This window comes from Rhinolophus ferrumequinum, chromosome 17 (assembly GCF_004115265.2).
Source record: "Rhinolophus ferrumequinum isolate MPI-CBG mRhiFer1 chromosome 17, mRhiFer1_v1.p, whole genome shotgun sequence".
Lineage (NCBI taxonomy): Eukaryota > Metazoa > Chordata > Mammalia > Chiroptera > Rhinolophidae > Rhinolophus > Rhinolophus ferrumequinum.
In genome coordinates this window covers 42,225,197-42,252,952 of record NC_046300.1, presented here as the reverse complement: position 1 = coordinate 42,252,952, position 27,756 = coordinate 42,225,197, and the positions used below count along the sequence as shown (strand labels likewise).

General features: G+C 46.6%; 1 protein-coding gene across 3 annotated transcripts in view; it reads left to right on the top strand.

Annotated features, from left to right (window-relative positions):
• The window catches only part of SYN2 (synapsin II), a 151,079-nt gene extending 125,417 nt beyond the window's left edge, over positions 1–25,662 (top strand). Inside the window, exons 8-13 of one of the 3 annotated variants that reach the window (XM_033132873.1) lie at positions 1,037–1,111; positions 1,549–1,651; positions 2,962–3,111; positions 17,593–17,653; positions 21,747–21,862; positions 24,741–25,662. In XM_033132873.1, the coding sequence (XP_032988764.1) occupies positions 1,037–1,111; positions 1,549–1,651; positions 2,962–3,111; positions 17,593–17,653; positions 21,747–21,862; positions 24,741–24,779 (544 nt within the window). In that variant the 3' untranslated portion in view covers positions 24,780–25,662. Of the gene's footprint in view, positions 1–1,036; positions 1,112–1,548; positions 1,652–2,961; positions 3,112–17,592; positions 17,654–21,612; positions 21,863–24,740 lie in introns of all 3 variants that reach the window. The other 2 variants (XM_033132874.1, XM_033132872.1) reach the window with 2 other exon arrangements.
• The last annotated feature ends 2,094 nt before the right edge of the window (positions 25,663–27,756 follow it).

The window sequence follows — 27,756 nt, the reverse complement described above, 5'->3', positions numbered from 1 at the left end:
CTTATCCATGGATGCCTTAAACTGCGAACAGTACCAAACCCTAGTCATATTATGTGTTTTCCTATACATACATACTTATAATGAAGTTTAATTTACAAGTCAGGTACAGTAAAAGACTAACAACAATAACTATAATAAAGTAGAACACTTATAACAATATACTCTAGTAAAAGTTATCCGAATGTGGTCTCTCTCTCAAAATACCTTATTGTACTGTACTCACCCTTTTTCTTCTTATGGTGATGTGAGGTGATAAAATGCCTGCATGATAAGATGAAGTGAAGTAAATGATTCATTATGAAGTAAAATAAGTGTGACCTGAGCACAAGCACTGTGATACCATGACAGTCAATCTGATAAACAAGACGGCCACTAAGTGACTGACGGGCGGGCAGCATATGCAGCATGGATATGCTGGACAAAGGGATGATTCACATCCTGAGCAGGACACTGCTAGATTTTATTATGCTACCCAGAGCAGTGTGCAAAAAACTTAGGAATTGTTTATTTCTGGAATGTTCCATTCAATATTTTCAGACCATGGTTGACCACTGGTAACTGAAACTATGGAAAGTGAAACCGCGGATCAGGGGGGACCACCGTACCAAGTCAGCCCAGATACTAAGTAGACAGGCTGTTGAGAATACAAGACACAATATATACTCTCAAGTGGTTTACAGGCTCGTAGACAGAAGACTTAGCTCAAATAACTGAAAAAGTAGGTGCAAGATTTTAAGTGAGGTACAGGCAAAGTCCTAGCGGGGTCCTAAGGAGAGCAAGCACTCCTATGGTTGAAAGATCAGGAAGGTTTCATGGAGCCACAGCAGTGTTCTGGACTCTTGTAGAGAGGAGGAGAGCATTTCAGGTGGGGGTTTGGCAGAAGCAGACAGACCCTAGGCTCAGCAAAGAGGCCCCTGGGCTATTTGTGGGAGAAGCAGGTGAGGAAAAATATGGTGAACTAAAATTCTGGAAAGTTTCCTACCCTCCTCTTGTTGGTGTGGCTCACTGCCTGTCCTGTCCTGGCGGGCCCTTGCAGGAGAACATCGATCTCAGGGAACTGGAAGACGAACACTGGTTCTGCGATGCTGGAACAGATCGCCATGTCAGACAGGTGAGTGAGAGCGGGCTTCCCCAGGTGAAGAGGTATAACACATGAGCCTTGCCTAATGGGAGCCTCTACTCGGACAGGACAGATAGAACACAAAGGCCAAGCAGCCAGTTAACAATTTCAGGCAGGACTGAGTTATGTGCTAAATTATGGAAATAAAGACTGGACATACCATAGAAGCTCCAAGAGGGGAGTAGTTACTGTGGGCTGGAATAAGACCTGCTCTGTAAGTGAGACCTGCTCTGAGCCTGGAAAAAGGGTAGGATCTGGAGAGCAAAGCAGGAGGGCACTGAAGATAAGGAGTGGATTGATGGGGAAGGAGGGAGGGAAGGCTGGGGAGGGTTTATGGGAGGGGCAGAGGCAGCAAGGAGAGAGCATGACCAAGCAGGCTTGGTGTGAGCTAATGCTCCAGCTTCAGGACACCTTCCCATCTCCTCCAGGTACAAGCTGTGGGTAGACACCTGCTCTGAGATGTTTGGTGGCCTGGACATCTGTGCTGTCAAAGCTGTACATGGCAAAGATGGGAAAGACTACATTTTTGAGGTAAGTCTGGCCTAAGGAGTATCTCAGTTAAGAAAAAACTCCCAAGGCTGGAGGCAAAACTCTTGGCTTGAGATCTATGTGGGCAGCCCAGGTTACATGTAGGTTAGACTCTCCTGGGCCACGGGAAGGTTCCCAGATGACACCAGTGAATGTGCATAGCAAAACACCTCTACCAGTGGGGAGCTATTGTTTCCAACCAGCCAGGCTGACCCACACTTGGGTAAGAGATACCAAATCTGGGTTCCTGGGGTCCTAGCCTAATGCCATTCCTCTGGGAAGACTATAGTGTTTTTCCCATTCTTGGTCTCAGAAAGAACCACTCAGTCTAATCTGACCACTTTTCACATGAGAAAACTGAGGCCTAATGCCATGAACACATGCCCAAAACCACAGAGTGAATCAACCTGGGCTAGAACTCCGGTCTCCCGGATGCAGGAGGCTCTTTTTAGCATCTCTCTGAGCCTTGGAGACCCTTTACTCAGTCTGGTCCTCTCACACAACTTTGCTGGCTTCCTTTTACCATATCAAGGGGAAAGTCAGTATGAATCCTTCACACACATTTTTGCCCAATCTTCCAAGGAAAGGCTCCTTGCCAGGAGTTGGTGGTATTTGTAGAGGATTAGTGCCCAACATGGCTTCAGAATCTACTCCGTGGTCTGCTTGGTATGTAACCTCTGGATGGTCGTACCTCCCCTTTCTGGGTGGGCCTCAGTTTTCTCATCCATAAATGAGAAAGTTGGACTACAGAGTCTCTGATCCTAGGCAGGCATATAACTTCCTAAAGGAGGAAAACATTGATCTGGACCTTTGGGTATAGGGAGAATCAGGACTGGGGCGAAAAGGGAAGTCATCCCAGGTCATGAGCAAAGGCAGGAAACTAGTCATTTAATGGGCAGAATGTGTGGAGACACAGATTGCGTGGGTGAGAATCACAGAGATGACAGTTGCCTACCTTGACCAGAGTTAGGGGAATGGCCTTCATGTGTTCCTGCTCCCTCTGCCTGCAAAACGCTGAGCCCTGAGTCTCTCCTCTCTCCTGCTCATTACTTCTCCCCACTACCTTCAGCCACCAGTCTTTCAGTATCGCTTGCAGCTTGGGTGAAGATTAGGAGGAGGCCCAAAGCAAAGGTTTGAAGGAGGAGGGGACAATGGTCCTGTTTCTGCAAAGGAACATGCTTCCAGCTGAAGAGGAGGACACCAGCTTCACGCCCAGCCTGTTTCTGCTGACTTCAGTCCTCCTAGTTCTGAAAGACCACCAGGCCTTTCACGGCTCTGTTGCCTTTCCTACCCTGGGTCATGTCTTCCTCCAGGTCATGGACTGCAGTATGCCGCTGATTGGGGAACACCAGGTGGAAGACAAACAACTCATCACTGAACTAGTCATCAGCAAGATGAACCAGCTGCTGTCCAGGACCCCTGCGCTGTCTCCTCAGAGACCCTTAACCACCCAGCAGCCACAGGTAAGCATCCGGGAAGAGACACAGGAGAGCCAAGAACCATTCCCAAGCGCACTGCTCTAGACCATGGTGGCTCTAGGATGGAACAGAGGCCTGATACCTACAGGTGTGGCCTGATACCTACAGGTGTGGATGGGATATATGGAATCTTTTCCCTATTCCTTCCCTTCCCTTCCCTCCCCTCTGGAGGCCTTATTGGGAGCCTTCTTCCCTCCCCCCCACCTTATTGGGAGCCTTCTCAGTAGCAATCTGCAGTATCAGCTATAGAACTGTCCAGAGATGGAGTACTGGATCTCTTTCCTCTGAAGTTCAAGTCTCCAGGAAACCAAAGCCAGTTTCCCTTGGGATTTGGGATGCTCCCACTTTTAAACCGGGAGGTTTCTTAGGAAGGGCTGGGTCAGACCTCTCAACAGTTGTTCACTGTCTATGAGGGGTCTGTCTCATTTGTAAAGAAAGAAGGGTGTTTCTGCTGGTCTGGAGAGATGGGCGAGTTAGGTCCCTCATTGTGGGAGAGTGATGAGGTAAAATCCAAATTAGAAATCTGTTTTCCTTCCTAAGGGAGAGGAAGCAGGTGTCTTTAGTTGACTGTGGCACGTGACTCATGGCCAGTCACATTCATAGTGACAGTGTACCAGCTGCAAGTCTAGTGGGAAATCCATATGGAAGTTTTTGGGGAACCCTCAAGCCCTGTGGATCTACAATGGGACAAAGAAAGGCAAGGACCCTGGGCCCCAGGGTCTTTAATCCCATCTAGGAAATACGTCATTTTTCAAAATATCCTCAAACTCTTCTGTCCATTGAACTTTTGTATAATGAAGTGGTAAGAACTCTCAATCCAAGAACTGAGTCCTACTCTGGCTCTTCCCCTAGCTGTGTGACTTTGAGGGCAAGTTACTATCCTTTTTAGGGTTCACATTTTATCACTTGTAAATGAAAATTTTTTAGAAATCTTTCTTTCAAAGTCCTACTTCAAACAGTTAGGGAGGTAGAGTAGAATAGTAACTCAGAGTATGGGCTTTGAAGCAAGAACTACCCAAGTTTGAATCCTGGACCCTCCGTTTATTGATTTTGTGACCTTGGACGAGGATTTGATCTGTGGCTCAGGAGAGATCTAAACAAGAGCACCTATCTCCTAGGGTTGTACTATGAGAATCAGATGAAGTAAAACACCTAACATGTGGCGTAGTACATCATAAGCACTCAATAAAGGTTACCTGTTGTTATTACGTAAGCGAACACCCTCGGGCTTGGGTTCCCTCTAAAACCTTAGACTTTGAGATCATCACTCCTTTTTCTAAAGACAGTGCCTCACCGGGCTTATACTGTAATCAAGTAATTGGATCCACAGTCTTTCAGGAAGAAAGAAGAAAAGGAGAGGGAGGGGAAAAAAACAGTATAAAATAGTCTGTATTATTTTAGTATAGAAGCAAATTACTCCACATTTGTCTTCGCATCATTTGAATATCACAGAATCATAGTATAGAAACACAGTAGTTGGATATTTATAATAATGGACTTGAACCATCTAGAAAGGATTACATTTTAGTCAATATTCCATATTCTGTTTAAGAAAGCTAGAAACGTATAAGAAATATTTCTGCAGAAAATGTCTCAAATAAAAGAGTATGACATTGGTAAGTCAATTCCCTCTCTGGATCTCAGTTTTCCCACCTACAATATGAGATGATATCTAAATATTGATGAGATGATATTTTAGGGGATATTTTGAGCTCTAAAAATTTCTTTGGGGGAGAATACTTCCATCCTTACTGATGGCTGGATAAATGGGAGCTTCTGGGCTAATACCTAGATGTTGACTCTGACTCTCTTTCGGTATCCAATTTGAAAGTAGCCCTATGTGGTAGGATGTTATCATCTATCATTAGCGCTTATGGGTGTTTCACACCTTCTAGAGCTCATGCTGTGTCAGTGTCAGACCTCTGACCAAGTGCAAGAATGGTTCCTGTACTTCAGGAATGCTACTCACTAGAGAACTACACTAGGTAATTAGGAGAACAAAGCTTAATTGCTTGTTAGCGATATAGCCCATTATTTAAATATTGTACTTAACTAGAGGTGATAAAAAAATTTTCCTGATTAAAAAACTATCAGGCCTGGGGTAGGTTTTATGATTTTGTAAATCTGACGGAATCAAAATATTTGGGCCCTACTCTTGCCTTTTAGTCCACACTGCCTCTCCCTGTGATGGGTTGAGTTGGTTATTGCTCATTCCTGCTTTAGAGGAAGAGTGACAGTAGTTTCTTCTTCCTTTTAACCCTGAGAAATGCAGAGAACATTTGGTAGCTGCTTAAAAAATTTATGACACAGTAAGGGAGCCCGACTGTCCAGACAAGATAAACAAATATGGGCTGCTCTGGGAGGCTGTGAGGGTCCCTTAAGTACTTCTGTAAATGCGTGCAACACTCTCGGCCTCCTACCAGGAAGTCATTCCAAACTAGCATGAAGGCTACCCTGAGATTCGGGAGATCCGAGTTTAGCCTTGTCTTTGCCACCAAATCACCAGGTGACTTTGGGTAGATTTCTTTCTATTTCTGTGCCTCAGCATCTTTGAATGTGAAATGAGGGTTGAACAAACAAATTGCTAAGATCTCTTCTAGTAGTAAAATTTAGATTATATGAAAATGATCTCTGAAGCATAAAAGTCAGTAACAGAGAGAATTCACAAAAAAAATTGTTTCCACCTCATAGCTCTTCTTTGGTACAAGCCCCTTATTTTGTAAACATTAAATATTGCAGCTGAAATATTTTAAGGAGAAATCTATCAGAGCCAAGGCAGGAAACATGATAAGGAATGAGCTTCCCTAAATATAGGGGCTCTTACAAAAATCCCTTGTAGCAAAGCCAGTCTGGCTCAAGGATAAGTTTTTCTCTGCTCAGCCTCACATTTGAAGCTACAACAGAATATTATAGAAAGCACAGAGGCTAGTCCCTCTCTGCCATACCATTATGTGACCTTGGGTAAGTCACTTCCCATCTCTAGACCTTTCTTTCCTTACCTATAGCATAGAGCTGAATTACATGACACCTACATCCCTTTGCATTCTAAAGTCACAGGAAACCCGGAGTCACCCCAACTGCAAAGTCTGAAGGAAGAGTCCTCCACAAGACTGTCCACACTCCTGATACCGACAGAAAGTTCAGAGTTCCCCCAAACACCCTCAGGTTCGATAATTCTCTGGAAGGACTCATAGAACTTACTGAAAACTATTATACTCACAGGTATAGGATAAGGATACCTGTGAAAAGGATAAGGATGTCTTTTTTCCTTACGGGAAAGGATACGAGTCAAAAATAAGCCAAAGGAAGATGCATAGGGCAGAGTCTGGGAAGGGTCCAAACACAAAGGTTCTGTTGTCCTTAGGATGTATTACCCTCCTGGTATCCATATGTGCCAACCAGGCAGGGAAGCTCACCTGACCTTCAGTGTTCAGGGATTTTATTGGGGTTTTATTTCATTTCATTGATTGAACCTGGTTGAACTCAGTCTCCCCTGTGTCTAGAGGTCAGACTAATACCATAGGTCCTGGGGGGCCCACATGAGTCGCCTCATTATCATACACTATCAGGTGTGGTCTGAGGGCCCCCCCCCATCAATAACAAAGACACTCCTATCACTGAGGAAATTCCAAGTAAATAACCAATTTCTAGGTTATCTCCCATGAGTGGGGGACAATGGCCAAATCTCTCTTTAGTCAAATTCTTTACTTCATATATAATTAAATTAACTTAGAAAATGTTTCTCAAATACTTTGTAGGCTTGGGGCCATGGCTTATTCATCTGTGTTTCTAGTGAGTAGCACAGGCGTAGCCCAAAGTATTTGCTTAAAATTAGTTAATAGATGTAGGGCTACAGTGATGAATGAGATATAGTTCCTGTCCAAAAGTTGTTTATATTCTAAATTGAAACCATGACAATTCACAGAAGCCGGTCACCATTTGTCAGATGGCGTCTTCTTGTGTCTTCTGTTAGCTTCCTCCTAAACCTTGTGCCTTGACCCCAGGCCACCCGAAAGACAGAAAACATGCAACGGTCTGTCACACTTGGCAAAACTCTGCAACTTGGGCTTGAAGTCATGACTGCACTGGTCATGTTTCAGTCATCATGGCTCCAGGTCCATGAAGCTGTCAGACCAGATTGCCTTTGTATTCCCTCTATCACATCTCCCAACAGTGTACCTGCGTCTTTACCCACGTGAATCTGCTTCTAAGGCCTGCCCTCCGTGGTGATCTGGATCTCACCTCTTTTTTGCTTTCAAGTAGCCCCTCTCTTCTCCATCTTCAATTTCTCCTTTTCCAGAAGATCATCCCATCAACACACAAATATCTTCCCTTTAAAAAATAAAAACAAAGACCTCCTTCAACTCCATACTCTCTTCCAGTGACTGCCCCATTTCTCTGCTCCCCTTGGCAGGACATCTTCCTGGGTTACCTTAGTCATCATCTCCCCTTCATCACGGCAGATTTTCTTTTCAACCTACTCCTGTCAGCATTCTGCTTCTGCCATCCCACTGAAGTTGCTCTGATTAAAGTCATCTCCAGGTCACCTTTTTCTTGTGTGACTTCTCAGTAGTCCTGACACAGTTGACCAGTCCCTCCTTCTTGGAACACTTTTCATTTCTAGGCCCCTGTACCCCACCTTGCCTGGTTTTCATTCTACCTTCTTGGCTTCTCTTTCTTACCTCCTTTGCTGGCTCCTCCACCTCTGCTAAGCCTCTCAATGTCAGTGCCCTATAGGCTTGATCTGTGTACGTTCCTTGGTGTTTGTGGCCAGCCCATCTCTATCGGCTGCCCTGCCCACGCCTTGATCTCCAGGTCACATTTCTAACTCCTGCTTCACATCTGTATTTGCATGTGTAGAAGCCATCCTTAGTATAACACAGCCAAAGCAGAACTTTTATTTTTTTTCCCCTTAAATCAATCCCCACTCCTAAGTTTCCCCAAGCAATTCACATAGGCCCCTCCCTGCCTCTTTGCCCTCGTACCATCCCAGCTCTTGCTCACTGTGCCCTAGACATGCTGGTAAGGGCCTTTGTATTAGCTGTGTCATCTCTGCAGTATTCTTCCCCTGGAGTTTGCATGGCTGGGTCCTTCATGACAGTATAACTGAAATCTCCTCAGTCATCTAATCCAAAGTTGCCACCTAGTCTCTGACTACCACCCTCCCTTCTTTAATTTTCTTCATAGCACTTGCCACTAACTAAGATCATCCTCATCTGTTTCTTTGTCTCTTCCACTAAAATGTAAGCTCCTCGAGAGGGACTTGTTCACTGCCGTATCTCCAGGGCCTAGCAGAGTAGCCAGCACCTAGTAGCACTGAATACACACAGTGGATATACTAAGGGGGTTGGGTGCAGTGATCTGCCCAGGTGCAGTCAGTCGTTGGTAGTAAAGTTAAACAATAACAAAACTAAGTCAGTCTGTTTTTTTATAATCATCATGTGATAACAATTTTACCCAAATGACTGTGATGAAATACTCCTCCTACCCAGGCAAACCACTCCCATCTTCCCTTCCCCTTGATACGCCATTGCAATGCATATGTGTTGAATAAGTGCCCAGTTGGAATAAGTGTCTTCAATAGTCGTGGCAGCATATTGAAGTTGGTGTTAGGATCTTAAGAACAATTGGGTGGTATGCAAATGAAAGGGATGTAAACCAAAGGTCATTCCTTGGGTCCCAGCCAGGACTTTGCATAATGAACCTAGTGGTAGGTGCTGTCCCTAATTCCTGTGCCACTCCACAGTCAGGTCCCCCTGGCTGGCCTCTTTCTTCTGTGGCTGTGGCCTCTCAGGCTGAAAGAGCATCTGGCCTGAGTCACAAGCCCTAGGAACTGCTTCTGCCTCAGTATTCTAGATCCAGAACAGGACAGACATGTCGTGTTTCCCCAAAAATAAGACCTAGCCGGACAATCAGCTCTAATGCGTCTTTTGGAACAAAAGTTAATGTAAGACCCGGTTTTATGTTATATTATATAAGACCCGGTCTTATAGTAAAATAAGACCGGGTCTTATATTAATTTTTGCTCCAAAAGATGCATTAGAGCTGATTGTCTGGCTAGGTCTTATTTTCGCAGAAACACAAACACAGTATGACTAGCCATTTGTCTTTCTCTCTCTCTCCCTCTCTATCCTTGCCTGCAGCTCCTGAACTTCTATTTCTTTAATTCTAGAAGAGTACCAAAAGGAGGCTGGGGATGGGAGGAGATGAGTAGAGGACATACTTTACTTTGTTGTCAGCCAGCCTAGGCCTAAGATGGATTAATCACAGAAAACAGTCATAGGAGTGGGCCCAGGCTGGCTGCGGTGTCCACTTTAAAGGAATAAGGGCAGGAGTGTGACAGGCACTGGCTATGTTTCTGAAAGCAGGGAGGTGAGTGGTAAAGCCTTATCTGGCTGATGACAGCTTAGCCTCAGCCTGGCTGGGCTGCCCACTCTAGAGTGCCCACTGACGCGAAAGAGTTTTAGAGAGACAGTTCTCAAGGTGACAGTGACACCTGGTGGCCAGAGATGGCCAAAGCTCCAGGCTATGGACCTACAGAACCTCCTCTTACACACCCTGTTCTCCCATCTGCCCTCATGTTCACTGACCCTTGGGGTTTGTCATCTGGGATCTGAGCTAGGCCTACATCCTGAGGCCCTGGAGAGGTGTGGGCTGCTCCTGAGACTCGCGGGAACCAGAGAGAGGACCTCAGGTGGACAGAGCTTTCAGGTCATGCTAGTAGAGAGGGCACCCTAGTGCTCTCCTTCTGGCTAATCTTTTTCCATTTCCCATTGCACTGCTCCCACTCTTTTTATTTTCCTGTAAAATCTTCCACGGCCAAAGGGCTAAATTGCTATTGTAGGGATATCAGACACCAATGGGGTTTCTGTTTGGCTTGTGGGTTAAACCCATGAGGAGTGATTCTAAGACCCGGCCTTTGGAAGCAGTAACACATATATAGTGTCCAGGAGGAAAACAAGCCTCTTCTTCTACCCTGAGCTGATCAGACCACACCTGCTCTTTCCAGCCTGAGGGTCACAGTGAAACGAGGACAAACTCTAACTGAAATGTGCTCAGAGGAGAGAAAACCAGGAGGTGGAAGCATTGGGCTCGTGTATTTTATAAGTAAGAGTTACAGGAGCTGCAGTTGAATAGCAGTAATCTCAAGGAGCCCATGACTTCATGTCTTCAGCTCTCTAATAGCTGTCACGGGCTAGAACGGGTGCCAAAAGGCAAACCTCCTGTCACCTCCTGAAGACAGGAGCAAACTCTGTAACACTGAGCGAGGCAATGGCTGCTCTGGGAAGTGGTGTGTGACTGCCATCACTGCTGATGTTCCAGCAAGGGCAGGATGGCCACTCACTTGTCAGGGATATTATAAAGGAGCGGCGAGGGGGAGGGCTGTTGGAGCAGGTAACCTTTGAAGTCTCCTTCCAGATCTGAGATGCTGTGATCCAGGCTGTGTGTTAGCCCCAGACCCGCAAAAGGCAGTGATGAGAGTTCAGAACTGAAGGACTTAGGCCTAATCAGCTCTGGGGTCTGGTGGGATATTCTACCAGTGTTTTTTCCTGGCTCTCTGGTCTAAAGAGATGCTCATAGCATTTCCAGCGAGGTATTTCTAGCCACAAAGGCTGGAAAAGATGAGGTCTCCTGAGTGCAAGGAGACCAAGATTACTGAGAAAGGGTTTCTTTGAGTCTACGGGGCCGTGAAGTTAGGGAGAGGGCACAATTCAGATCCCAAACATGGGACTAAGAGAGCTTCACTTAGCTTAGAAGAAGTAAATTTAGGACAAATGAAAAGCCTTCCTGCTTCCCACAGCAGAACTGGCTTTAGGGAATTTGTTCCCCAGTGAATCTAAACTGAAAATGTGAGGAGAGTTGAGGCAGGTTCAGATAAAGTCACTAGTGACTGGATCCCTTAAACAGACTATTAAGGGAAACTGACTATTTTGGGGCTGTCTTAACTTTTTAGGGACATCTTTAATCACTTGAAGCTGACATTCTGACCTCGGGTGACCTGGCCCTCAGTGGCCCCATAGGTCTTGTAGACTGCCCCCATGGGACGTCTTATGTCCTTAGGAAATCACTGGTTATGGGAGGGCCCCAATCCAGGCGATGAGCTCTGCCCTCAGGACAGCAATTCCCCTCCCAAAAGGAGGAGGAGGAGCTCATCCTTGGGCACCTTTTACATAACCTTTCAGAGGAAGGGAGGTAGGCACTGGTGACTACAGGGGTGATCCCAGAAAGAGCCCAAGGTGCCTGAAAACATGCTGTTCCCCTTGCTTTAACTGAACCTACAACCTTCGGACCACATTCCTTCCTGCTGCCTCATTCCCCCTGGGGTCCCAGACCGGGGAGCGGGGCCTGGGGGAGCTGATCAGAATAGTTCTGTGGCATGTCGGCAAGGAGCTTGGCCTGGCCTCTTTCCTGGGGCCAGACCCTGAGACCCTTTCCCAATTTCCTGTCTCAGATATGCTGAGCAAGCACAGGCCTTCCTCCTTGGTGGGGGCAGCTGGACTCAGGCCAACAACTCTCAAGAGTTGAGTCACTTAATGTCTTTCCTTCCTCAGCTTTCCATCCTGTTGGAACCTCAGATAGGAGCTCCTGTCTCCCAGCTTGTCTACTGAAAGCCACAGAATGACAAATTAAACGTGCCTTTGACAAAAACCCACAAACCTTCATCATGGGCTTGGTTTCTCTATTAGACCAATAATTCGCCATCTAATCACCTCAAGAGCTAATATTTACTGTTTCTGAAATGACTTTTCTGTATCTTCAGAGGGCATGGTAGAACTTAGCCCAGAATCCCACAGACACTGAACCACTGTGCACCAAGTGACAGGAAGCCACCCAACAGTATCTTCTCTAGTGATACACGAAATCCTATCATTAGAGCTTTATTCCTTCAGGTTGATATTGTTCCTTAAATAATAGTAATCGTGCTCACTTATATAATTACTTTGCGTAGCACTTTACAGTTTACAAAGCACAGCCATTGCATTCAGCCTCACAACCCGATATGGGATGGTTTGGGCTGGTATTTCTATCTCTGTTTCACATACCAGCAAAGAGAATGCAAATGACTTGTCCAAGGTCACACAGCTTATAAGCAGGAGAACTGGATCTTCTGGTCCCCAGCTGTACAGTACATGCACTGTGCCGTCTTGATGCTTCTACTCTAGTACAGGGAATGGTAAGAACGGATAGAGCTGGGCCTTTGTGAGCTTGTATAAGGGAAACCCTTGCTTTCCTCCATCTAACAACCAAGTGCTAAACCTACCAAACTGAAGGAGTCTCTGAGCTTCACCACCTGGCCTCCCTGGCTTCTCTCATCACTAAAGCCCAGTGAATTTTGCATAGTGGGATACCAGCCCAGTCAGCTTTGATAGAGTGCAGCTTTGACACTCTCCTTGCCGAACCCCTCAAAGCCTGTGCCTGCAGGACACCTCTGCTCAGGTCCAATAGCCGGAGGGTCTTGCTGAGCTCAAGACTCTGAAGCTATGAATAGGGCTTGTCTCATATCTCAGATACCTAATGAACTGAAAAATTCATGAAAGAATTAATGGAAGCCCAGAGCCAAAGGAGCTTGTAGAAGTCATCTGCCTGCAACTATGTGAGCCCCCTCTATAGCATCTCTGACCAGAGATTGTCCAGGCCCTGCTTAAATACCTCTAAGGCCAGGGGACTCACTACTACCCAAGCCAGCCTTTGACCTTGTTCAGATTTACATTTGACTAACTTTGATCTTCTATTCGGTCCTTCCATAGTTACCTCATTTAATCTTTACAATTGGCCCATTTGGGAAACGGAGACTCAGAGATTAAGAAACTTGCCAAAAGTCACATCAGGAAAGATGTCATTTCTACATTTCTCATTATCCTATGTGCTCCAGGTACCTGTTTTATTCCACCCGAATCCCCCTCAAAAGAGTTACCCAGAACTGGTTGCTATGCTCTCTTGTGAGGTTTGTCAGCCAAAAGAACAGTGGACTTGTGACCTCCCCTTTTTGAGACACTGATGCACCTCCAACTGCATCAGATTTTTGGCAGCAGCGTTACAAACTGACACCCTCTGAGCTTGTTGTCAGTCTCTAAGCCCAGGGTTGTTGGGGTTTTCCTTATGCTGCTATAAGGCCATTTATTCCCCCTTCTTTATTGTGTGCCACTGGGCACAAGCATTGGACTTCACATTCTTACCTGTTTAAGTCAACCCAACTTCCTGAGGGAAACTCTGCAGCCCTGTCTGGCCATGAGCTCCTGCTGTGGGCTGGCTATAGGCCAGACTTTGGCACTGACGCCAGAGTGGCCAGACTTCTGTGGAATTTGGCATCCCAGGCAGCTCTTGGTGACTGGAGACAGCTCCCATGGTAGCCAAACCCCACAGGGAATAATAGGCCCTCAGCCCCAGCAGACAGAAGGCTTGTGGGCGGAGCTAGAAAGTCTCAGCCTGGCAAGGGACAGTCCTAGGGGACTTTCCTCCCGCCTCCTGTAGTCCCTGGGAAGTCTTCCGTCCACAACCTCAGTGGAGCCTACGACAGAAGAAGCTCCATAGGCGCCAGACAAGGGTGGCCAAGGCATATTCCCAGGCTCCAGCCCAAAGGACTGCTGGGAGCTCTTCCCCTGAAGCTTTTAGAAGGAAACTTTTGGGCTCAGTTCATCTTTGGGTGTCTTATTTGTATACTTCTGTGGCTGAGGAGAGGGGGGCCGGCCTCCATGGTGTGATTACCCCTGTCAGCTCACCCTGTGAGTGTCTGGAGTTCTCCCATTGGAGCTTTATATATGGGATGTTAGAGGTTTTTCCTGGAATCACAGATTCTCAGGGTTGGAAGGAACTGTAGAGTTCATCTTCTCTATCTCGTAATTAATGTAGAAATATTCTCTGCAATATCTTTGTCAGGTAATTCTCTAGTCTCTACATGAACACACCCACTTCCCAAAACAGCATCTTGCACTGTTTTCACTATAACAGTGAAAGTCTAACTATAAGTGAAAGTCCGTCCTGCTGGACCTTCTGTCCGCTGGCCCTGGTTCTGCCCTGTGCTCTGTGGTCTTCCATAACTGTCTCTGAAAATAACAGTTCTCTGGGAGAACATCTGAAGATGTTCTTGACCAGTGTCCGAGGTGATTTGTTGGCAGCCATCAGTGCCACAGGGTGAAGTCCTGTGGGAGGGGACAAGGCAGTCCCGTGGCTCCACAAACTATGAATTTTGCTGTCTTTCGTCTGAGAATCCCTCTTGGCAATGAGGCCATGACACTGATGAGCTGTCAGGGGGCCCAGAGGGGGCTGGACCATTATAACAGAATCAAGTTCTCCGACAGCCGGGCATGGGGACATACTGCAGGGTGGGGTATTCTATATCATGGGAGCGAGACCTAGGAAACAGCGGAGCTTCCAAGGAAAAGGCCTCGTCAATGTCACCATCACCGGCATCTGCTCACCTACTGGGGCCAGATGCTTATAGATAGATAATTAGTCTCACTTTATATCACAGAAACCTTTTGAAAAAAGGCAGGTGCAGAGGAGCAAAATCACTCGCCCAGGGTCACAAAGCTAATAAAGCGGCAGGTTTAGATTTGACCCAAGGTCTTCCTAACCCAAAAGCCCAATTCCTCAGTCACCCTGCTACCAGATCTTAAAGGCTTGCTATTGTAGACCTAGGTGCCTGTGTGTGTGTGTGTGTGTGTGTGTGTGTGTGTGTTGGGGGGTGGAGTTAATGCCAAGCCCTATCTGAGCATGTCAGGAACCCAGGAAAGTCAGCGCTGGCATCTTGTGCTCCCCTTACCAAACTCTATATCCTGGCCCCAGACTTCTCATTCAGTTGACAGCCAGGTTAAAAGGAAGAACAGATCACAATGGGAAAGAGCTGTTGGGCCTGAAGAGTCCTGAACTTGTCTGGGTTAGATAGTCTTAAAAGACTTATATTCAGTATTTCCATTGTATTTGCTGTTGCATGTTCATTTACGTAACAAGCATTTCTTCAGGACCTCTTCTGTGCTCAGTCCTGTGCTTGATGATGTTGGTAAAATGATGATAGTCTTTGAATAGTCCAAAATGTTCCTGACTCTATTTTAACCTTTTAATAAATAATTCCTATATCAGGCCATATATCCCAAATTTTCTTTGACACAAATGGGCACCATATTTGTTAGGAATTCATGGGATGATGAAGGCGACCCACGCCCTCAGGCTCGGGCAGCCTTCCCAGAGCACTGTCCTGGCTTCAGGATAACAAGATAGCACTGCAAACGCCCTCTTCCACAGTGTGAGTCTCCGAAGTGCTGTTGCAGGATTTCAGAGAGGAGATGACTATGGAAAGCGGTAGGCCGAAGGGGAGATTTCATGGATGGGGTAGGACTTGACTTAGACCTCCAGGACGTGTGGAATTGGGTTGGTAGCAAAGGAGAAAAGGCATTCCTGGAGGGTGCTCACTGTGAACAATGGAGTGGCCTAGACTAGAGAATAAATGGTGCAGGGTCAGGCCTGGTAGGAGCAGGTGTGTTTAGGACATGAGGGAGAGCAAGGTGAGAGGGTCAGTTCCATCCATGCTGCAGACAGTTCCTGACGTCAGCCTGACAAATGTGGGTGTTACTCTGTAGGCAGTGAGGAGAGATGGGCATCTCTCCCCGTTGGGGCTCACAATCCCCGTTGTATTAGCGACCACTGTATGAACCCAGACAAATTATCTGACTCCGCTGTGCCTCAGTTTCCTTATAGAAAATTAGGAATGTTGATAACGGAATCTACCTCATAGGGCTCTTGTGAGGTTTCGGAGAAATACTGCATAAAAGTGTCCATCATGTTCCCTAGAATGTATAGTGGTAGCTATGAATCATTTAAAGCAGTACGGTGACATAATTAGGGAAGGAGTTTAGAAGGATAATTAAGTAGCCATAGGGAAAATAGATTGGAGAGAGAAGAGACGAACGAATTAGGAGACTATTCTAGTAGTCTAAGCAAGAAATGATATAGGCCTGATCAGGGTTGGTCAAGAGAAGATGGTGACTCTTAGATGCCACGAAGAAAAACATGATGGGCCTTGATGGCTCACTGGATGGAGTGGTCTCTCGCTGGCTTATTGGGTGTGGGTGTTTCAGTGCCAGGGCTCAGACCAAGCCTCGTGGATCCCATGAGAGTGCTTGGAAGAAAGGAAAAGAAGCATTGGTATTCTTGCTGTGATCTGTGAGAGGTTGGGGATGGTAGATATAATGGGGGCGCTCTAATGTGGTGGCAATAAGGAGATTTCAAAGGTCCTCTGCCTCCTATCCAAAAGCCTCTGAGTAGAACGGTTTTAGGTAGTGCTATTATTGAAAGGCCGTGATACTAGAAAGGGTAACACTTCTGCTTTCCTGGTAGTGGAGCTGAAAAAAAGGCCTTAATAGGCAGGAGGGAAGATAGGTGGCCAGAATCGGGGCCCCATGGGAAATGGGGTATCGGAAGAGAAACAGTTTTAATGTGGGAGTAGGGCTTGGGGTGGGGTGTGTCCCAAGGGGAGAGGAGAACTAACAGAGGAAGTGGGGGAGTGCTGAAGGCACACTCAGCCCATTTCGCAGCTTGCCTCGGAAGCGCCCTCTTTGACATCACCAGTGGCACACTTGGCAGCCCTTAGGCTTTAATAGAGCATTTCCCCTGTGCTGAATCCAAGCTCCAAATGCTCACTGCCTTTAATACAAACGTTAGGCGAACTGAAGTCACATGAATCTTTAATCCTGTCAGGACATAATCAGAATCACAGCTGGGAGGAGAGGAAGCATGGGAGTGGAGCCATGTTGTTGGGTAAAATGTAATGATGCTGTTTGAGAAGGAAAACAGCTTGGCCTTGAGCACTTTTACGAACATTAACATCTTACCTTCTGGGTAAGAAGGGTTCTGGGAAACAAACAACTACCCCCTCCTTCAAGTCCCTCCCTGTGGGAGTTCCAGCCAGCCCAGAGTGACTCTGACCCCTGAGTGAGCCCCAGAGCTGAACCCACCCCAAAGGTAACTCCACCTAAGAATTGAGCCAAGTCTAGGCTAGTAACCTGGCCTAGCCCCTCCCCCACCCCTCACCACCACCACCACCACCGTTTCTCAGGTCTCCAGTCCCGAGTCACCTAAAGCCCAACCTGCTCGTTGGACTTGGGTGTTGATCCTCCCTTTTCTTCAGGAAACCAGGCCTGTGAGTATGAGGGGGAGCTGGACATCAGGCAGCTCCCATAGAATAAACCAGATGCTGTTAGAAGACTCAGACCTTCTAGAAAGAGTAAGTCTAAAAGGGGGCGAAATGAAAAAGAGGTTGAGGAGGTCTCAGACACTGTATCAGAATGGTTCTAAGGCCCAGACTGCCCACACCTGTTCCCCAGTGACACCCCAGACAGCATAAACCTCTGAACCAGATCCCACTGGATCCCACGGATCCCACTGCAGCCACGCCACAGAACCTCAGCGTTTCTCTTTGGAATCTGCTTGGAGTTTTGTTTTTATCTCTTTTGCATTTTTGTCTTCCAGAGTGGAACACTTAAGGATCCGGACTCGAGCAAGACCCCACCTCAGCGGCCAGCCCCCCAAGGTTGTTTACAGTATATTCTCGACTGTAATGGCATTGCAGTAGGGCCAAAACAAGTCCAAGCTTCTTAAAGTGATTGATTGGTAGTTAATTTTTCAAAGCAGAAATTTTAAGCCAAAAACAAATGAGGAAAGAAAGGAAAGTGAGGAGGGGAGCAACAGAGCCCCCCCTTGGTGCCGTTTCTGTATTCTTTCAATGCTGACTGGACTGTGTTTTTCCTATGCAGTGTCAGCTCCTCTGTCTGGTTGTTTACCTGTTCCTGTTCGTGCTTGTAATGCTCACTTACGTTTCTCTGTATAACTCGTGATTCCAGGGCTGTTTGTCAACAGTGTACAAAAGACTTGTGCCTCTCCCAAGTCCAGTGTGACTCTATCTTCTGGGTGGTTTGATAGTATTTTTTAAAGTATTACATAATGGGGGGTGAAATAAGAGCAGGGGGGCGCACAGGGGAGAAACAAAGACCATAAAAATACAACCCGGCTCCTCTCCTTCTCCCCCCTCCCAGGCTCAGATTAAACCACCCCCCACCCCCTGCTTACCTCCTCAAATGTGCTTGGGGTCTTCAATGAACTGTGCTTTTTGCTTCCTTTCTGCATGACTAGGGTAAATAGATAGGCGTTTAAGAGATTTTCAAGGTCTAATTTCCACAGCTTCATTCGTTGGATCTGAAGTCGTCCACCTTTTTCTCTATTTGCTAAAATTTGGTACAGTTTGAGTTTATGTGAATAGGCTGGCCGTGCCTGTAAAGCTCTTGTGTTTTTCGTGATGACATGAAATATAAAAAACAAGCTGTTTCCAGGAATGCGTTCTGTATTTTACATTCCAGTGTACCCTTTGTTTTTATTATTAACTAATTAGCTATGAGATTAGACAAAAAAATGGGGCCGCTGATGTGCAATATCAAAGTGAACTTGTGAGTATTTTCTGCGTGTTGATCTCAGTCCCCTTAAGTTGTTTCTTCTTTGTTGCCGTTTCTGAATTGGCCATGTGTGCACTTCTGTAGAACTTCAGAATTCTGCTTCATATTCCGCAAAGCTTGACCTGTGTACAGAGGTCAATTTTGGACATAGAATGCAGGGAACTACTGAAAGTCTGGGAAGGATTCGGCCATTCTGCTCTTGGCCTCCCTCTCCTGAGGCATCATAACACGAGACCAAATCAAAAATATCCCATTTCACTTGAGTGGGTACACTGCCTATGGAACTCTTGGGGGGACTCCTGCTTTAGTTTTCAGCTGTTAGGAGAGCCCTCCGGAGTCCAGATAATGAAGAGCTTTATCTTTCCTGGGAAGAACTGTCTCAGATTTTAGCTTGTGTGTGTTTGGGGCAGAACTGCACAGCCATGGTTCTTGAAGAACTGCCGCCAGTTTGTTCTTTTTCCTCTGACACACTGCTCCGGGATAGCGATGAGGTAGTTTATTAAACCGGGCCTCTGATTCAGTGCCTCCTCTTACCATCTCCGGGACAGGCTGGGTATGGTCCCCAGGCGGCCTCCTCTAGCACCATGGTCCGTGGAAGTTCATGCCAGCAGTTTGCTCCGGCTCTACTTGTCCATTCCCTCTCACTTCTGTACCAACACATCACCATTCCAGGTCACCAGGTCTGAGGAATAACTCGTGTTGGTAGTATGTAGCATGATTGGTGCGTCAAGGAGCACTGTCCTGGGTTCTCCTTTGGTGGCTGGCAAATTCTGAGGCTACAGGCAAATGCACTGACAGTGAATGTTCTTGTCTATAAGCCCTCCCGTAGATGACAATGGTAGTCGATCTGTTGTAAATATCTTCATGTATGCATTTCCGTACTTCCGGGTAGGTTGCATACGAATCAGGTCCTTAAATACCTCCCGATCTGATGAAATGATAGACAGGAATAAAGCAGCATTTCCCAGACTGGAGGAATAATACATTTTATTTATTTTAATTTTTTTGTCCAAGTGATGAGCTGATGGTGGTGTTGCTTCTCTGCATGTTACCAACGTGAACATGTAGGTGCTTTTCGTGTGATATTTGTGAACCATAAATATAAAATTGCCGTTCGAATTCAGTCAGTCTCCAGGGTGGTGTCAGCCAAGGTCTCTCAGGTGGGGGAGAAACTTCCCAACACAAGCAGACAGCATAATCTGACTGTCATGTGCTCTCAGGCAGCATGCTAAGGGACGACTCTGTGGCCTGGGGGACATCTACGTCACAGTAGAGCATTGCCGTTCAGGTGTTTTGTACCCATTTCTTTTCTGATGTTGTCCCCTTTTTTTGTACCGATCCAGCTGGGAAAACCTCAGCCGATGCTGGAAGTGTGATTGAAGTACCTCTCTTTTGTGACTCTTGTACAGCTTAATGTGCAATAAAGGAAAAGTTATATCTGTCTTCAGTGTTAAGTTGTAAAGTTTCTGGCTATTCAAGCATCTCCTTAGAAGTGGGGAAGCACTCAGATTTATGGTACAAGATGCTGAGCTATCAACCTGCAGAACTTTACAAGAAAATGCTAATACAAATGGTGCCACACTTTGGAAAAGGCAAAAACTGGTTAATATGAAATAATATGCTAATCCGTCATCTTCACTAATTATCTAATTTGAACTTGGAACATCTTAAACATGCAGAATTGCATGTATTTGTTCATGTATGTATTTATGTGTAACTAGCCCTGGTATTAATTGATTATTGATGATAAAGTGAAGCCCATGCCGTGTAGCGGGGAAGTGGGCTGACAGTCACAGATGCACAGGGGTGTAGACATAGAATTCTGCCTTTTCCGAGGGTACAGGTATTCTGGTATTTCTAGAAAACTAAGTTGCAACACAACTCTTAGCTGCTGTTGAGTTTCTATAAGCCCTCTCCTTCCAGTAGGCCCATGGATGTGTGGACTCTGGGGTTGAGACGGAGAAATTGGAGGCCACCTAGGCATCATCCCCACTCGTCCATATGTGCTGATGGGGACACCTTCTGACTTAGGAGCGTAGGAACCCCCTCAGCAAACGCTGAGCAATCTGGTACCCCACTTACTGCGTATCAACCCCCAGAGGAAGGATGGCCTTTTTCCTCTCCAGGTTGCTAGATGGTTTTCTGTTCCATTCTGGGAGAAGGGTATCCTGGTCCTCTTTGGAGGGACTCTTGCCAGATGGTGCCTGTGACATCCCCAGAGGAAAACGGGGCTTGGAATTCTAGAGAATTTCACCGTACTCGCCTGAAAGGGACTAAAGCCCCTGAGGATGGTACTAAGAGGCAAAAGAACGCCTGGAAACAGAAGATTCATCCCAGTCAGGGGCGTGAGCTAATGCTAAAAGGAAGCCCTGGCAGGGTGGGCTGTGGCAGTCAGGTCCAAGTGGGCTCAGAGCAGGACAAAGGCCAGCTCCATCAATGGAAGTCAGTGATCAGCAATGATCGTAAAGCACAGGATACTTTTTGGAGAACTTTCTCATCCGGTATCATCTTTGAAACACTACCATCTTGAAAGATAACTAAAACTAGGACTTACTTTTTACCAGTTTTATGGTTGGAAACACTGAAGCCCAGAGAAGTTTGCTGACTTGCTCAAGGAGTCACTGATAGACTATGTTTTGGGTTTTCTGATTCCCAGACCAGTCTTTCCACTGCCCTGTACTGTCTGCTGTGTGGAACTTGAGACCTCCCAGTAAACATGGGGCAGGTTGGCCTGTACCTGAGGAACCTCTGGGGAAGCAGGGTGGGGCCCTCTGGCCTGGGGGGTCTTCTGTAAGAGAGCTCCACTCTGATGGGGGCCACCCATCGCCACTCATCGTATTCCCTGTCCTGCCCACTGCTGCTGTGTCCAAGGAGCAGCAAGTAGTGGCAATGTCGGAGGGAAACCCTCAGAGCCTCGGGTGGCTTCTTGTAATAGAGCTTATCCTTTTAGTAATGAACTAACCACACCCTTTGAGACATAGATTCTAACAAGGAAACCCTTTGATATGGTTAAATTATGAAGTTTTTCTTGTACTAAACCTAGGGGGCCCTGGGCAACCCCAAGGAATGCAACCCCCAGGCAAGGTGCTGCCTCCACGCCGGCTCCCCCCTGGACCACCGGTGCCACCTTCCTCCTCTTCCTCCTCCTTCTCTTCCTCCTTCTCCTCGGCTCCTCAGCGGCCGGGCGGCCCCACCACCCACGGAGACGCACCCTCCAGCAGCAGCTCCCTGGCAGAGGCCCAGCCGCCCACGGCTGCTCCACCACAGAAGCCCCAGCCTCACCCACAGCTCAAGTAAGAGATGCCTCAGCAGCTCCCTCCCCGCCCCTCTTCCTGCCCCTCCTCGCGGGCCTTGGGCTCCAGAGCTGCTAGAAAACACCTTGAGTCAGGCCTCCTCCTGTAGATACTTTTGTGGGGTTTTTTGGGGTTTTGGTTTTGGGGTTTTTTTTTTGCTTTTTGTTTTTTGGTTGGGGGCCTGTTTGGGGTTGATTAAGGAGGATAGGAAAAAGGGAAGTGAAAGTCTAAGATCTAGCTAGAAGCTCAAACCCTCCCCTTTCTCTCCTGGGGAGTGGCAATAAAACAGTTACTACCCCGTCTCCTATTCTTATACTAGCTTAGGGGTAGTTTTTGTTTTTGTTTTTTATCCCGTCTCCTACTCTTTTTTCCATTCCTTTTCTGTGTGTGTCTCTCTCTAAAAATTAAAAAAAAAAAAAAAATCTCTTTCCTGCCTCTGACTCACAGTGTAGGGTGTGCAATCAGCAAAGCTGCCCAGAAGGAAAAGGGGGAAGTAGTTAAATCTATTTCAACTTTTTACCCACGTCTTTGTCAGAAGGAGGTCAGTTTCTGGTGTGGTCATCAGAGAAAGACCCAGATAGAGACCCGATCCCCTCATTCCCCACCATCACCCTAAACCCCATCACACTGTCCTGCTTCAGAGGAGGAGCTGAGGACCCCTAGGAAATAGTACAGCTGAACGGAGGAGGGACAGCACTGGGTGTGAATGGTGGGCAGTTCTACCCTCTCCCCCAGACCAGAGATGCTTCTCTTCAATTTCCTCAAACAGCCTTCTGTCGTCACTGTCAGTACATTCGGCTGTAGCTTTGGGGAAACAGTAGAGATCCATCCATGCTTCTCAGAGCAAAATGATGAGAATCTTCAGGGAGGGAGAAAAGGGGGCTGTAGAATCTTCAGGGAGGGAGAAAGGGTGCTGTAGAATTTTAGAGATCGTCTAGTCATTGCATAGATGAGAAAACGTGGCTCAGAGAGATTCGATTAATTTTCTCTTTCAAAGCTGTTCTGCTAATTAGTGGCAGAGCCAGGACTAGGGCTCAGGTGGTCCAAACGACCACTTTCTCTGGGTCTTCAGTCCTACGTGACAGGAGGAACACCACTCACTCCTGCTTCCCAGCTCTGGCCAGTGGCACATTTCAGATCTCACTTGCCTGGTAACCTCCCATTAATCCAGTATTTTTTCTGTGTGGTGACTTTTTAATCTCTCCCACCTTCTCATTTGCCACCACTGGCCCAAGTCTGAGGGCAGATCTTTGGTTTGTCACTGCCTCTGGGCTGAAGTTGTTGAGTAGAGCCTATCAGGCTTGATGACAAGCAGGAGGCTGATACCTGGTGCCCTCAGCCTGTGCGTGCAGAGGAGTCCCCTCTCTCTGAGCCCAGCATGTTGGGGCTCATCCCCAGCCCTAATGAAAGGCAGGGCATCTGTTCATAGTCACGGCAGGAGGAGAAAAACTGCTCGTGCACACTTTTGTAGAAGGGAGTTTCTGGGGCAGCACCCTGAATTTAGATGAGGGCTGGGAGTTCTAAGACACCTGGAGAAGAGTTCTGGAGCCAGGAACCAGGAGGAAAGAGACACAGTAGAAGTCAAGAAGGAGAGAAGATGGGCCACTGGAGACACCAGGCTTCACATCCTCTTCTAGAGTGCTGGGCTTGGCCTCCCCTCGACCTTCTTGCCTTCACCGTTTTTCTCTCTGAATCACTAATCTCTCAAGGGAAAAATTGGTCCCTAAAATATGTGTGATTTGGGTTTTGTCATTTAAACATTGCCGAATAACCTTGTGGAGGCCTGATATGTACAGTTGTCCCCAGTATCCACAGGGGATGGATTCCAGGACCCCCTGCAGATGGCAACTCCACAGATGCCCAAGTCCCTTATATAAAATAGTGCAGTATTTGCACATAACCTCTATTTGCATAGAGGCTACAGGAGGGTCTGCCTACATGTCTTTATTCACATGGATTTGGTGTGGTGCTCAGCTGAAGACAAATTCAAGTTTGCTTTTGAGGACTTTCTGGGATTTTTTTTTTTTTTCCAGTGTGTTAGATCCGTGGTTGGTTGAATCCATGGATGTGAAGGGCCCACTGTATCTCTTGCCCCTGGGCACCCTGAACCCCACAGACTTCATATTAGGGCTCCTCTGAGGAAGGCTGCAAAGGGTGATTATGGCCATTTTAAGACCAGGTAAACTGAGCATTAGAGTCTGTGCCAAGCCAAAAGGTTCTTTTGGAATCAAAGAAAAAAGCAGAATAGAAAGAGCTGAAAAGGCCTCAAGACCGTTTGCCCAAACATCTACATACTGCAAATTAGAAACCAAGTACCGGAGAGGCACATGGCTTGCCTCTAAGGTCAAGAGTGAGTGAATGACAGAACCAAGACTTTGACTGAGGTCTTCTGATGCTGGCTCCATTATTTACCAGTCCATAGAAAACAGAGTGCAAGAGTCCATGCCCTGGCCCCTAGTGGCTACATGTCATCAGAGGGGAAGGGTGTGAGATTCCTAGATTAGTACTTACCAAGAGCCTCTGCAATTTAGCCTGCAGGCCCTTTGACATTAAATGAAAGAAACATCCTTTGAGTCACCCTTTCGTCCTCTTTCCCTTCTTCTTTCTCTTCTCTTTTTCCCCCTTCTCCCTCTTTCTTTCTTTTTCCCCTTCTCCCTCACTGCCCCCATCATTTCCTCTTTTAGCAGCACCGAAGGTGAAGAAAATAGTGCAGGGACCTCCCGGGTCCTGGCAGCACAACCACTGCTGGCTTGGTCTCTGGCCCTGGTCTCCCTGGGGTGGGAGTGGGCGTTCTGGTTGTGTATCCTCATGTCATCGTCCTTCCCTACGTTGCTGGAAACACCACACTCTCACGTTCTCTCTGGTTTTTATCTTCAAGCAAGTCGCAGTCCCTGACAAATGCCTTCAGCTTCTCTGAGTCCTCCTTCTTCCGGTCTTCAGCCAATGAGGATGAAGCCAAAGCAGAGACCATCCGGAGCTTGAGGAAGTCCTTTGCCAGCCTCTTTTCAGATTAGCTCTCCAGACACATGGGGGCACCCAGCCCAACCGGGAAAGGCATCTGAGACATTTGCCAACAACAGTCAGCCATGCTTGGTGGTAGTGTCCCATGACCTTGACTTGTGTGGCCCCTTCCTCTGCTCCGTTGTGCTAAGTGATGTTGTGCAGCTCAGAAAGGACCGTCTGAAGGTCTCAGGGCAGGTGCCTAACCAGCAAGGGGCACCTGACATCAGAGAGGATAGAGCTGCTTCCTCTGAGATCATCGTCGCTGTGAGTTTAGTGGCCTTATTGTGAAAGTGCCATCATGTCTTATTCTTCCTCATAAAACCAGGATTCGCTTCACTGAGGACTCCTGGGAGCTTAACTTAGCTCAGATGCAGTGCTAAGCATGCCGCCCCCTGCCTCCTCCCCTTATAGTCAGTGCTGCCTGTTTGGGGAGTATATATACTTATCCAGAAATACTCTTGGCTCTCAGTGTTAGGAACTTACCACACCTGGGTCCCTTGTCACACCTGTTTAGCTGTTTAAAACACACCTGCCCAGCACACGAGATTCCTCTCCTGCTGTCGTGGTGAAGCACCTTTAGTCCACTGGTACTGGAGAGAACAAGGATCTGCCGTAGCCCCTTTTCCCTCCTCTGGAGCGCGGTTCTTCTGTGCGTGCTGCAGTGATCTTGTGCTCCGAAACTGCACTGTAGAGAATGCATGCCACTGTAACAGCAGCATACCAAGTTTTGTGTTATCTCCAAATAAATGTTAAGACCTGTGGTGTAATAAAAGCAGCAGCATTAATCAGCATTTGATTCAGCCATGAGGTCTCCCCTAAGCCAGCCTTTTGAACTGAGACAGTATACATGAGGCATGTGTGTGTGTTTGCGAGTGTAGGGAAGGGAAAAGTCCAGGAGGGTGAGGCTGTTTGTGTCGGTATGTGTGTGAAGGTGTTTATGTGTAAGTGTGATCGTGCGTGTCCGACTGTTTCCAAGTGGATGCGCGTACGGCTGCATTAGATGCTGCTTTAGAGAAGGCTTCCTGACACCGCCCCAGTGAATCAGTCTCCTCCAGGACAGCTGGACTTCCTTCAGGAACTCAGCATTTCTTCCCATTTTACTGCATTTGGAGATTTTCTAATAAGCATAGCACCTTTGCTCCCATGGCAGCCAAGTTAGACTTCTTGTTTGGTCCATCAAGCTCCTTGGCTAAAGCTCACATGGTGGTGTCAACAAGGCTGGACCGACCTGCTCCACTGAATGAGTCCCACAAGCCCCAGGCACCCTGGAGGTCTGCGATGGAGGGTGGGCTCTGGGGGATTTCACTCTGGCTTCTTCACGACTCTCTGGGACTTGAGAGTATGTTCCCCTAAACCACAATGCTATGAGGATAAATACCATATATCTGCACTGATAAAAAGAAATCAGTATATTAACATTTTATTTAAATAATCTGCTGCACATGATACCCATTCTATTAGGTTGGTGCAAAAGTAATTGTGGTTTTTGCGTTTATTTTTAACCTTTTAAACCACAATTACTTTTGCACCAACCTAATACTAACTCAACAAAGTAATGCTCATCCAAATGTCACTATCTTGCTAACCCTCCTCACAAGCAATGGATGCTGGAAGGTCAGAGAATGAAGTTCTTTGGTGCTGGGGTCTCCTTTCTAACTCAGCCCATGCTTTCAGGGTTCAAGGATCTAGATCTGTACCTTCTTACACTGAAAAAGCAAGAAGTAGAACCTCCCGTTGAGTGACACCTGGGGGGGAACGGGGAGCCCTCCTCTCACCACAACACACATAACTATGGAACAAACTACTCACAAACCAAATGCAAGTGTCGGGGGTAAGGAGCCCCTATGCTCAAGGGACTTGATCTTTATGGTTCCTTCTCTTTCCAACCAAGAGTCTACCGCTTGTAATCATGTCTATCCCCCTGATTCCAAATATGTTTTTTTTTTAAATACGTTTTAATAGAATGCATTCATTTCATTAAAAAGCATTTATCGACCATTTAATAGGAATATAAACATCGTGATGGATTCAAGGAAATATTTACTAACATTTCCACAGTGCCTACCAAGTTCCAGGTAGAATTTTAAGCACTTAACATATATGAAATCATTTTATTCCTTACAACAATCCTATATTATAGGTACTATTATTATTTTACAAATGAGGAAACGGAGGCACATCAAGATCCAATAACTTGCTTAAGGTCACCCCAACTGGTTTGTGGTGGAGCTGAGATTTGAACCCAAGCAGAACTCATGGCCTTGACTACTTCGCTATATTTTACTTAATCTAACAGAGGCAACAAGATATCATTTTATTAAATTGTACATAACATGGTAACAAAATAGGAGATGTACACAGACATTCTTCACACCTATACCTATGTCCTTCCTTCACCTTCTATCTAGCCATTGGCCCCAGGGAAAGGAGGGGTGGCAGAAGGTTGGAACACTTGTTACCAGTTACCAGTGTTTACCCCTTATCCTAGAACCATGAGTAACATACACACAGTGTCTTATTCTGATCAGATATAATTCTGATTCTTAAAAAGTTACTCATTCTTCCACATTTGATGTCAGATCAAAAACCACAAGTGTCTTATTTAGAAAATGAGTCAGCCTGGAACTGCTGGGGTGATAAAAAGGGGAGGAATTCACCATAGGTCATGCAGCACCCTAGTCCAAAGGACACGTGGAGTCTAGCCAACCCTTAGTAATGGGGTAGGGCCAGAGTGAGGGAATTCTGCGTAGAAACAGCCCTCTTGGTACATAATAAAGATGTCCCAGAGATTGGAAATTTGCCATGTATAACCATAATAAATATTTGATGAATACCACGATAGAAAGTGATCTAAAGCTGGGATCTTGAAAGGTTGGTGACAGTCCATTACA